This window comes from Protopterus annectens, chromosome 6.part0, assembly GCF_019279795.1.
Source record: "Protopterus annectens isolate FY-2018-M chromosome 6.part0, PAN1.0, whole genome shotgun sequence".
Taxonomy (NCBI): domain Eukaryota; kingdom Metazoa; phylum Chordata; order Ceratodontiformes; family Protopteridae; genus Protopterus; species Protopterus annectens.
The window spans coordinates 427081143-427094893 of NC_056737.1; the positions used below are offsets into that span (position 1 = coordinate 427081143).

The 13751-nt window shown below is 36.9% G+C and overlaps 1 protein-coding gene across 1 annotated transcript in view; it reads left to right on the top strand.

The window, feature by feature from the left end:
- Window positions 1-13751, top strand: part of PIGH (phosphatidylinositol glycan anchor biosynthesis class H) — a 434798-nt gene that overhangs the window by 181204 nt on the left and 239843 nt on the right. Inside the window, exon 3 of the mRNA XM_044074170.1 lies at window positions 4945-5028. Within this exon, the coding sequence (XP_043930105.1) occupies window positions 4945-5028 (84 nt within the window). The remainder of the gene's footprint in view (window positions 1-4944; window positions 5029-13751) is intronic.

Genomic DNA, 13751 nt, shown 5'->3' on the forward strand with positions numbered 1-13751 from the left:
CCATCATTGTCAGCCTGACTACCCTCAAGATGTAACATAAAAACTATTTATAGTTATCGGCCAGAAAGGTGGAAAGGTGCAAACATGTAGTAAGGACTGTTATTTTGTCATCATTACAAACTTTCACTACATTTATCGCCAGGAGTATAGCTTGGAAAAGAGCAGTTTCTCCTCCTCATAATCTGGTTGCAATAATAAGTAAGTATTTACCATATACCATAAGTATTTCCATTTACCATAGCTTTCACAGTAGCATTCATATAAACTGTCTTTATCAAATTGAAATACTCCACAAATAATCCTGCTGTAAACAATCAAGTGCTCTGCTAGTATCTGCTACCACCAAACATCATTGTCTACATTTAATATGTCATCCACCACTTTTCTTACTAAAATCAATAATTCCTGACTGTCTTTACCTTTTAACTCCAGAAAGTCCATCTCCTAACACTCCGTGCAACATAACATAACCTGTATAGTTTTCATAAATATTTTACGGACATTAACTGTAATAGGCATCAGATTCGTTAAACCATCTTTCACCCCTTTTTCTTCATATAACTGCAATAACTCCTTCACATATCTCTGTATTAATCTCTCCTTTCACCAGCTATTCATTAGAAACCCTTAAATACTAACCTTTTTCCAGACCTTTAAGTCTTTAGACTCTGTGTAACCCATACCAGCCATTCCAGATACAGACTTTGTATTTACTTAACACCCAATCTTATTCCTGCATTTTAATATCCTCTTTTAACTTACAAATAACTTTCTCAGAAAAATAAAACTTTTAACTCTCCGTTTAATTATTTTATACCTCTTCTTTCTTATAAATTCTTCTAACATAGTGTTCTACCTTAGACAAAATTTCTTCCTGTCTAAAAACACTCACCATCCTTATTTTTAACTTCCCATATAATACTAATATTACTCTTAACCATCTTTGCCAAAAAGGTGACACTTCCTCTTTCCCCCCTTTCAAGTAATATTTCTGTCTATGTAATAACTTTTCAATATTTTTCTTTCAAAAATCTCCTTCACTTTTATCAAACCGTTCACTATTTTTCCAAATTATTCAACAACTCATTATACATCTTTAAAAAAGTACATAACGTTATCTTTACTTCTTTTCTAATTTCCAGCTTTGTATACTTCTCCTTAAATGCTAACCACCATGATACGTAGAATTCTCTCATAGATCTATGCTCTGCTCATAACATTCAAATGTCCTTCTTAAATACTTCTGTATCATAGTGCTTCATTACCAGTCTTTTAATTCCTTTTCTTTCCTTAATTACTTTTTATTTTCTCAACATTCCAACCAAATTGCTCTATGATCAGAAAATCTGTTTTCCAAAGCACCCACAGGAACCTCACACACACTCCCCAACATAACCAAATAATCGGTCTCCGTCCTTATACTTCTTCTTCTACATGTCCACAAATTCTTCCCCATAAACTTAATGTACCACAATTCATAATCTTCTTTAAGGTTCTCACATCTATTCTTTTTTTCTTATCCTTCCTTAAGCAACAGTTACAATCTCCATTACCACCACTTTGTCATTAATCACCACTAAAGCTTTAACATTTCAAACAACTATTCCCTTTTTTTACCATAGTAAAAGCATATATCCTTATCAATCTGTATTCCTCCATACAATACCTTATAACTACAACTGTAACTCTTCCTGGCCAAATTACTAAAAGTCCCAAACATTTACCTCCTCATTAAATAAAAATTCTACCCCTGAACAACTATCTTTTCCGAAGTTCCTCAAAAAGAAGTGTTCCACACCACAGAACTTTCGGTTGTACCCTATTATTCTTAGAAAAAAACTAGTAACTTGTAAACACACTACCTCAGCCTCGCACATTTTATACCATTGTAATATATTTTACTTATTGTATTAATCCAGCTGTTAATGTTTACATAAACAAGCTTCACATTATTCTTTACCTTTTGTTTTGATTTTTGGTGAAATATTTTTGGATTTCCTCTTCCTCTCTGTAACTGTAGCCCTTATAGAACTTTTCCTGCAGCCTTTTTTCTTCAGGTTATTTGTCATGCATAGATTCCATCTAAAATACTGTCACCTTTTATTTATCATATTCTCTCCTTCATGTAATGCATTCATTTGACTTTTTTCAACCTCTTCTGTACTCTTCTCCTTGTCTTTATTTCTGCCACCCTCTTCATTTGTACTCTCCCTGGTACCCACTTACACTCTGTTATTCTCCAAACCATTTGTAACACTCATATCATCCATACGAGTATCTTCCATCCTAACACTTTCACAATCAAACCAGAAATGAATTTCCTTCTTATACAATCTGCATTCTTTTTTTTACATCTACTCCTCTCATGGCCTTGCTCTCCACATTGATTACATCTTATCTTTTTACTGTCACTAATTAAATGTGAAAATCCCCAGCAGAAATTATGTCCTATATACTTTACTGTACCCCTGTTATCTAATACATGTATAACAATACGCACATATTTTACAGTTATTTTTCAACTTTCAAAAACAATTCAAATTCTCATCCCGCATTCCAAACCCCACTTTTGTCATTAGTTTTTAATAATTAAAACATAGTGACGCATTTTCAAAAAGCATTTATCTGTTCTCAGTTGCACAGACACAGTGGATGTAAAAAGTGTACACACCCCTGTTAAAATGCCAGGTTTTTATAATATAAAAAAATGAGACCACAATAAATCATTTCAAACTTTTCGCACATTTAATATAACCTATAACCTGTGCAATTCAATTGAAAAACAAATCTGTTAGGGGAAAAAATATAAATAAAAAACATAGAATAAGCTGGTTGCATAAGTGTGCACACCCTTAAACTAATACTTTGTTGAAGCACCTTTTGATTTAATTTACAGCATTCAGTCTTCTTCGGTACACACCTGCCATCAATTAAAGAGACTCTGATTAACCCCAAATAAAGTTCAGCTGTCCTAGTAGGATTTTCTGACATTTACTCAGTTGCCTGCTACAGCAAAGGCCAAGGTCTGCAGAGAGTTTACAAAGCATCAAAGGGGTCTCATGGTTGAAAGGTACCAGTCAGGAGAAGGGTACAAAAAATTTTCCACAGCATTGGATATACCATGGAACACAGTTAAGACAGTCATCAAAAAGTGGAGAAAATGTAGGACAACAGTGATGTTACAAAGAACTGGACATCCCTCCAAAATTGATGAAATGACAAGACAAAAACTGGTCAGGGAGGCTACCAAGATACCTACAGCAACACTGATGGAGCCGCACGAACTTCTGGCAAGGACTGGTTTTGTACTACATGTGACAACAATTTCCCGTATTCTCCATATGTCTGGATTATGGGGTGGGGTTGCAAGATGAATGCCTTTTCTTACACAGAAAAACATCCAGGCCCGGCTGAAATTTGCAAAACAATACATCAAGTCTCCCAAAAGCATGTGGGAAAATGTGTTATGGTCTGAAGAGACCAAGGCTGGACTTTTTGGCCACAATTTCAAAAGGTACGTTTGGTGCAAAAACAACACTTCCCATCACCAAAAGAACACAATCCCCACGGTGAAGCATGGTGGTGGCAGTATCATGCTTTGGGGTTGCTTTTCTTAAGCTGAAACTGGTGCTTTAGTCAAGATGGAGGGAATTATCAACAGTTCTAAATACCACTCACTTTTGGCCCAAAACTTTCAGGCGTCTGCTAGAAAGCTGATAAAGAGGAATTTCACCTTTCAACATGACAATGACCCCAAGCATACATCCAAATCAACAAAAGAATGGCTTCACCAGAAGAAAATTTAAGTCTTGGAGTGGCCCAGCCAGATCCCAGACCTAAATCCAATAGAAAAAATGTGTGGGGTGACCTGAAGAGGACTGTGCACAAGAGATACCCTCACAATCTGACAGATTGAGTGCTTTTGCAAGGAAGAGTGGGCAAATATTGCCAAGTCAAGATGTGCCATGCTGATAGACTCCTACCCAAGAAGACTGAATGCTGTAATTAAATAAAAAGGTGCTTCAACAAAGTATTAGTTTAAGGGTGTGCACATTTACGCAACCAGCCTATTGTACGTTTATTTTTTATATTTTTCCCCTAACAGATTTGTTTGTTTTTCAACTGAATTGTACAGATTATAGGTTACATTAAAGGTGGGAAAAGTTTTGAAATTATTTATTGCGGTCTCATTTTTTTTTATATCACAAAAACCTTGCATTTGTAACAGGTGTGTACACTTTTTATATCCACTGTACTTGTTTAATTTATTCCCATGTCCAGAAAAAAATATAATTGCTCCACAGAAAACAAATGATTCTTTGATGCACCCAAATACAGAAACTTGTACATCAAACTTAGTCTGAAAAGTAATGTCACAAAACAATTCCTTTCTCAGATGTATTAAAGGTCTAATGTCCACTGCTCCAAAATCCAAAGGCAAAACTATTTTGTCCCATATAAAGGATCTTTTCTGTTCCTTCTTCTTTCTTAGTATCTGTATATCTTTTTTTTTCCTTTTTTGCAATGTCAACAGTACCTGATATTGTACTATTGCCATCTTGTACTGCATCTGCAAATGATTTCTACTGCGCACAGCCCTCTTTAAGGATGGCAGCAGCAGTCCCTTTACTTTCTTCTTGCCCAGAAACTCTGTCAACGATATCTGACTGTGAAACCTCAGATGGTTCAACTTCATTTAACATCTCGACCGAAACAGAATTGGGTAATCCCCCATCCTCAACCTCAGAAATCCTTACTTCAGCTTGTGATTCCTCCAGTCAGCTAAATGCTCACTATATGTAACATCTACTTTCTCCTTCATAGATCCTATACGAACTCTGCAACCATTTTCTTTCTCCTCTAAGCACTCACCATGCTTCTTCGTCATATTTTTTTTGTACATGTATTGTATTGTAATCATCTTATTTTTCTTTTCTGTTTTAGCAACAAGTTATCTACCAGCTCTGTTTACTTTTGAGAGATGCATCGGATCCCAATGGAGTATCTGCAGTAGTACCAGTATTTCAGGTAGGCATTAATATGAAAGTGCACAACATTATATAAAATGATAGATTTATGCTGCAGTTTCCTCTCTCATTTTTTATGGCTCAGTATTTGTCATTCTTTCTTCAGGACATTCTTGCTTCAGGAAGTTGGTTTATTGCAGGCACAAGGACCAACCTTACAAACTTTTCACAGGAGAATTCATTATAACCATTTGTTTTGATTTGTTCTAGTTTATTTGTTCTGATGTTGTACGATTAATTGCTGGAATCTTTAGTGCTGAGAGAGCATTCTGTGTAACGTTATGTTTTTCTCAAAATATCATAAAAGCATCATATGACTTCCGCGGTGGTGCAGCGGTAGCGTTGTTGCCTCACAGCAAGAGGTTCTCCCGTTTGATTCTCTGTTGGAGTGGTGGGAGTGCCTTCTGTGTGGAGTCTGCATGTCCTCCCCATGGTTGGGTGGGCATTCAAAAGACGTGCGTAAATGGGCGTGCCTTCGTTGAAGGTTGAACGTCGAGCTGGCACCTCGGCGTTCGTGAAAATCTACTGCCAATCATTAGCGGACCAGAGTTCCGCTGTGGCGACCCCTAACCGGGAAAAGCCAAAAGACAACAACATCATAAGAGCATCATATGGTAATTTATTTTATTTTATTTTCATTTTGCTTGGACTGATTTATTTAGAAATGCATGTACATTTATGTACCACCAAAGCTTTGGTTACTTCCTAGAGGTTTTATGGCTCTTCTTAGGAGGAATTTTTGTTAATAACATTTGGGTTTCTTCTCAGTAATGTCAGTTATTGTTCACTGCGGTGGTGGTGCTGCGGTAGCGTTGTCGCCTCACAGTTAGACGTTGCCCGTTCGATTCTCAGTTAAAGCGTCTACTGTGTGACGACATGCGTGAATGGGCATTCCTTCGTTGAAGGTTGTGCGTTAGGCCCGGCAAGCCAGCATGTAAAACTCTACTGCCAATCATTAGCGGACCGGAGTTCCGCTGTGGCGACCCCTAACCGGGAAAAGCCGAAAGACACGCACACACAGTGTCAGTTATTGTTCAGTTTTTCAAGGAGTTGGTGGTCTCTTCATTTGTAAGAGTAACTCTCGCTTCATATTTTTTGCTTCATCAGTCTTCATTGTGAACCCAATGTTAAGTATATTTTCTAGCAACACATTTATATACCTTTCCTCTGATCAAGTTAAACTTTTCACTGCTTTGAAAACACTGGTCATTTGACTTCATTTTCCATTATGTGATTTTGTTGCTTGCTTCAGCTAAGATTTCCACTTGGTTAGGCTTTAAAAAAGTTCCTTTTTTGTGTGAAAATGTCTTCTAGCAGGGATCTTTTGGTATTGTTTCTTAATGACTTGCCAAAAGCAGTGCTACAGGATTTTCAGTGTCACCAAGTTTTTTGTCTGGGACTTTGCAAGATACTAACTGTGAACCCTGTTAGAGGATTAGTAAAGACACTAAATTGCAGAGACTGAAAGCAGTAAAGACATATCTTTTACAGCAAATGCTTCCTGTATTACAAAAGAAAGAATATGAAGCTGAGGTAAAAAGTCAGATAAAGAAAAAGAAGTATGAGACAGGTTCTTTAAAGTGGTATACAAACCAAATAAAGGAAAACTCGCAGAAAGAAAAGGTTAATACAGCCCTGGAAGGCATTGTCTGTAGCAGATTCTTCCTGCCATAATCCCATTGAAAAAGAACAGGAAGGGAGAGATAAAATCCTGAGCATAAAACTGAGAAAAAAAGGAATAATTAAACGGAAGAAAAAAAGTAAAAGAAAATCATGTCAAAGTAGATGGAGAGGATGAACTATCCCTTTCCCCCAGCAAACACACATATTGTCTGAGGCTGAATCTCCTGTTGTATGTGAAAAGGCCAGAGAAAATTTAGCCCTTTCTTTTTCTTCTTCTTTCGGCTTTTCCCAGTTAGGAGTCGCCACAGCGGATCACCTATCCGCTCATGATTGGCAGTGGAGTTTTACGGTGTTGAGTTGCCAGCCCGGCACCCAACCTTCCACAGAAGGCACACACGCACACACACACACACACACACACACACACACACACACACACACACACACACACACACCTAGAGTCAATTTAGAGTATCCAGTCCACCTACAGCATGTCTTTGGGATGTGGGAGGAAACCGGAGCACCCGGAGGTAACCCACGCGACCAGAGGGAGGACATGCAGACTCCACACAGAAAGCACCCCAGCCGAGGATTGAACCGGAGAACCTCTTGCTGTGAGGTGGCAACGCTAACCGCTGCACCACCGCGGCCGCGCATAATTTAGCCCTTTCTATCAAGCTAAAAATATCTCTGATTTCCCAAAGACACTGCCTTCATAATCTGTTACTTCATACAAATATAAATAAAACAAAACTGTGCATTATATGTTTATTCTGTGAATGAACAGTCCTATAGTAAAACTTTAACTCTGTCACCCGGAGTGAGAAAGGACAAAGGTGATACTAATATTAAAAACCAAGGTAACCTTCCCAAAAGTAAAAACATTAAAACGGAATGCCAGCACACGGAAACCAAATGTAGCACTTTCATTTTACTTGATTAATTTCCACAGAACTTCATAAGAAAACAACAAATGCACTAAAACATTCCTCCAACCAGATGGAATTGTATAATGAATAAAATCAAGAATCAATTTGTGAATGAGAATTTCTCAGTGGTGGTAGTTGAAACAACCAGTTAATCTAGCGGCTAATCAGACTTCTTTTTCTAATCAGTGTTACTGTGTGAATGGACCACTTGGCCATAGGAAATATTTTTCCTATTGGGGTATAGGCTGTGCCTGAATTGTACGTTGCTGCATCTCTCACCAGTTTCTTCCTTTTTCTATTTATAATGGTAGACATCAGCCTTGTTGTCTTAACACTGATGCCATAATAAAGACTGCTAAACTAAGAAAAATATACATGGTGGATAATAACCTTGTTTTTAAAAATGTCTGCTTCCAAAACTTTGGTTTTAGATGTATATTCATCAACCAATAGTGTCATCATAGCAACACCTGTTCTGTTAAAGTAATTGATTGTTAAATCTTTACTTGACAAACCTGTACACCTTATTCACAATACTTTTGGTCTTATGGAGACTTTTAGTTGTAGCAAATTTAAGTATTGACGATTCTTAGCAAATTGTTCCAGTGTATACATTGAAGCCATTGACAAGACTATAGTTGCAAAAGACAAATTTAATTGTGATTCTTGTGGTGGTGTGTACGTAGTGCACTGTGAAACCTGTCCTAATTATAATTTAGGAAAATTGTTACACAAGTTGAATAAGAGAATATATGCGCACGTACTGGCAATCCAAAAAAAAAAAAGACTTGAATAATGCTTTAGCGAAGCATTCTGCAACATGCTCTAATTTTAGAAAATGTTTCTTTGTCCTGGACAAAGTTGATTTGAATAACTTTGGTGGTAATTATGATGTCTTTTAGAGTAACACAAAGCAGAGTGGCAACTACGGTTGTGCGCTGACATTAAGCTTGGCTTAAATGAACACACAAATCTAAAATTTTTTTAGCACAACGATTTTAGTTTGATTATTTTTTTAAATCTTATATATGTGTATGGGTCAGTTCTGAGTTTAGTTACATTGTAAACGTGTTTAGTGTAACCGTAGCTTTTATTTCAAGATGAAGTCTGATTGGCCTCTAGATTGATTGGTCATTTCAACTACCTTTATTGAGAAATTCTCATTCACAAATTGATTCTTGGATTTTATTGGTTATACAATTCCATGTGGTTTGGAGGAATGATCTTTTAAGAATGTTTTAATGCATTTGTATTTTTTTCTGATGAAGTTATGTGGACATTAATAAAGTAGACTGAAAGCACTAAATTTAGCTTCTGTGTGCTAGTATTCTGTTTTGATATTTTGTGGTACTGATATTGTCTTTTCTCTGATGCCAGGTTTTGATGGCAGATATGTATGCTCATACAATTAAAAGTATGAGTTACTGATGGATTTCATCTTGCAATAATGGGTTTGAGTCGCTCAGCTTTTAGCTACATACTTGATTTGTCCATGTGCAAGTCACTTAGCCTGTCAGCCCTTCTGGGTAACCCACTGAAATGAAACCTTTGTACCTATCAAATCGGTAAATAAATAAAACATTTGTCACTACTAAATGACAGCTGCAATAGTGGTAGAATACAGCATTTTCATAAAAGGGAGGAGGAAAAGCAAGAGAGAATTTATGGTTAAGTGGAAATTTTCATGATTAACGTGTCAGTAGGTAAATGGATTTTGCAAGGGACTTTATTTATTGGTTCTTTCTTGCCTGTCTCCCAGATATCAGGATCAGCTTGAAAAGGAAATGAACCTCACAGTCCAGTTGCATTTCAGAAGACATTGTAGCAAGTTTAAAAAAAGTTATTTAGCAAAGTTAAAAATTAAATGTACTTAGAAAAGCAATTCATATGAGTGTATTTTTTGCTCGGTTTGACTCGTGTAGGGTAGCACCAAATCCTGAGTTGTCTCGTTAATGAGCAAACTATAGGTTTGAGAAATTGAAGCTTTTTTATATTAAAAAAGAAAGAAACAGATGTACCTACTAGGAGTTATAGTGACCTTCATAGCACTCGCACCACCCCTAATTCACTGGTAGCACATAACAGACTTTAGATTCTGGTGAGACTTTAGAAGAAGTTTCTCGGGGGTCTTATTGCCCGCCAATGAACTAAGGGTGGTGCTAGAACCTTTCATCTCTGCAGCAAAATACACAATATGATTTAAGTGATCAGAGCATCCGATGTCAAAATCCATGATATTGAATGTCCCACATGTGATTGATGTGGGAAGCATTACAAAACACTTTAGAATGGGACTGTCCAGTATGAAGTGCCAGACCATATTTTTTTTTCTTAGCTGAGCTATGAGCACAGTACATAGTCCACGATTCTGTTAGTGTATGTGTGTGTGTGTGTGTGTGTGTGTGTGTGTGGGGGGGTGCAGTTGCCCCACTCCCCACCCAATGGTTCCAGCTCCCTTGAATCTTGCTGAAATTTATTAGCTGTGCAGTAAGCACAAGCTGCATTTCTTGCTATTTCAGTCGAGGGAGGAACTTATAGTTCTGAGGGGACTGGTAGGGTCTCACTTGCTAGAAAGATTTCCATGTCCTAGGGTAACATTTCTCAAATGGTGAGGCAAGTCACTGTATGGAGGTCCAAGCAAGTCATAAAATATTGTGCACTTGAGTGCCTTCCAAGATAGCTGCAGACTGATCAACAGGTGGATTTCAGCTTTCCCAGTCTGCAGAACAGAAATTGAGTAAAAGGGGCCATTAAAACTGTCTTTTTGGTTAAAATTCAGTTACTGGCTAGTAATTACACTCCCTTGATGTTAACATATAAGAAGTTTGGAGAACCTGAGAGAAAATCTTCCAGAAAAGAGGAAGAGAAGATGTTAGATGGGAAGAATCCTGCAGCTGTTCATGTTTTGCTTTGGTACAGGTGACAGCTTCCAGTACTTCAGAGAAAAAAATAAACCATATGTACTCAGAGGTGCTTAAAACAAGTAAAACACTGATGGAATATGTCAACTCAAATAACAAGAGGTTAGAAAAAAAAAAAGGAAGAAGCTTTAAATGGCTATTCAGACGAACTGATAAAACTGGAAAAATCAGAGAGTGAATTGAAGAAAAGGCTGGTTGATTATAAGGCTTCTCTAAAATAACTGTTTCACATATAGTCGAGTTAGATGATGAAGCTTCCGAGCTACACACTCTAGGGACCTAAACCTTGTCACCACAATAAACAGAACATGCTGGAGGGATAGATTCCTGTCCCAGAGACTTCCCATACTCTGGAACAGGCTACCTATCTATGTCAAACAGAGGTCCTCATTAGCACTCTTCAAGAAAAATCTTGATTGAATGGGAAATAGGAAATTCACCCCAGGGATCACTTCTGAGGCTCTGCTCGACAGGAGCACAGGAAAATAATTTTCTTGGTTGACGAAAGCCAGGGTACATTTTTTGGCTAGGTTTATATAGGCCCTAGGGCCAATAGCCTAGTATCTACCTATGAACCTAAGCCCATAGGGAAAACCTGAGATTTTCTGATGTACCAGATAACCAGAAGGTGCAGACTGTGTTCATTTTTTTGAAAGTACAAATAAGCAACTGTACTGGTGTTCCACAACAGGATTTGTTTATTGAAAAGGCATATCATATGCATGCATGAACATGATTTATGATAACATAATTTTTGTAACAGTGGATATTAAAGATCTATTCACCGTTATTCCTCAAGAAGTGGGGTTAGCTTGGCTTGAAGCCACTTTGGTGGATAAAACTAGAATTTCTAGTGATGACTTGCAGGTTATTTTAAATCTGATGGACATGGTTTTGAAAAATTATTTCATTTATTACAGTGGCGGATATTTTCACCAGATAAGGGGGGGGTAGCCAGCATTGTGCACCAACCTATGCTGACATCATTTTAGCCTGGTGGGAGAAACAATACATCTATAATTCTAGATTCTGTGATTGTTGGGTTTTATACAGGCACTTTTTGGATGATATTTGTATTTTTTGGAATGATTCCAAGGAAAAACTAGAAGAATTTTTGGAGTAACTTAATACCACCACATCTTTTTTACATTTTACTAGTAATGTCTCCTCTGATAAGGTTGACTTTTTGGATGCGAGTATTATTAAAATTACTGGTGGTATTAAGTCAAAAGTCTTCCAAAAGGAGACATTCTCCAATTCATATCTTCATTTTGAGAGTGCCCACCCTTTTTCACAGAGAAAAAGTATTTTCAAAGGGCAATTGGTTAGGGCTAGTAGGCTCACCTCTCTGGATGATGATTTTGATGAAGAATGTCTTTTTCTAAGAAAACTTTTTCTGGAAAGTGGTTACCCAGATGAATTATTGAATGATACCATTTTATACATTAAAAGTCAAAGGGCGTCAAGATTTAGGCCCTTGTTGGGTAAAAGTATTGAGTCAAACTCTAACAATGTTAATATTAAGGATGATAAGTTTCTTAGGGTATTTACTTTGGAATATAATAGTGTTTCCCATTGGGTAATAGAGTTGGTTAAAAAAGGAATGGGCCAGGTTCACCTCTCTTACTGATTTAAAGGACATGCAACATACGCTTTTAAATATTGTTTTTAAAAAAGGAACTAATTTAAAGGAATTAATGGAAAAAAGGAAGCCTGTTCAAAAGGCCAGGAGGCCGGGTACCTACAAATGTGGGGCATGTGCACAGTGTATACACATAATAAATACTGACAAGGTGTGTATCAAAAGTAGGAATAAATATGTTCATAGCACATGTCACAGTAATTGTAACTCCAGTGGGTTGGTATATCTGGTATCCTGTGAGGCATGTTGTGCCTTTTATATAGGGAGGACTGAAAGACGCCTGAAAAGGCAGATTTATGAACATTTTTATGATATAAGTAAAAATAATGATAATAATGCCCTGTATAAACATACACAGGAATGTGCCAAAGCAACTTTTTTTGTTTTTTGTACTGGAGGTTGTTCCCAAAGACATTGGGGGGAGGGGGGTTTGTGGGAAACCCGTCTTGAATATAGGGAGCTATATTGGCAGGTATTTTTGAATGCAGGAAGGCACCCTGGTCTGAATGAAAGTATTTCACTTGCACCATTATTAAAACTAGGAGCAGCCAAATTATAAAGGTTTTTTCCTGTTATCAGCCACTAGAGGATAGCATTGCACAAGTTTTTACATATTTATTCTTTTAACTGTGTTAAAAGGTGAATTTTTTAGTATGTATATATATATATATTTTTTTACATACATTTATCATATATTATACATATGCATATATATTAATTTGATATTTATTGTTAAACAGTTTTTTTAAATGTGTTTTTTATATTATGTTTTTAAACTGTTTATTTGTCCTTACATATTTATTCCATTAATTTTTGCAAAGGTTTTATTGGTAAATAGTTAATTATTTAATGTGAGGAGTTATATAAGCATGTGTATTTTTATGGATTGTGTTATCTGATGAAGTCTGAGGACGAAAACGCATTGTGTGTTGTCAACGTTAATAAAACTTTGTGGATTACTACTTCGTGGTTGGCGACTGCTTTTTCCAAACTCCTGGTTTGGTTATTTGGTTGCTGTTGGAGGATTTTTTCCCCTTTTTTCTTGGTTTTTGGTAATTTTGTTGGGAAATGAAAGATTCGGTTTCCACACCACGATTGCCAAGGGACCAGAGGGATGACCTTGGCGAGACCCAAAAGCTTATTGGGCAGCTTTCGCAACTTGTGGATTTACTGACACCTATCAGTACTAAACTGGTTACAGTTCTGAGTTCTACTCTTCCGGGTAACCAGGAAGAATTATGTGATGGCGAACGCTTGGTTGGAGCGGTTGGAACTGTTTCTGGCAAGAGTGACGATAATGGATTCACTAAAGCTAAGGAAAAAATATTTTAGACACTCCTCACGTATTCTCTTCTAAAGAGAATGGCGGTAGCAGGATTGATACAAACGGCAGTAATGGCACTGGCGGAAATGTTTCCAATTCAAGAAATAAAGGTGACTTTAATAATTTAAAAGTGGCATCTGGGACTCAACAGAGAAGAAATTTCTCTGAGTGACTTAATACTAATTTTAACATTAATTTTGAGTCTGGTGCAAATAATAGTGTCACTAATGTTCAAGCAAACAATGACACATACAGAAATAACATTAATAAACTAGCCGAAGTGTT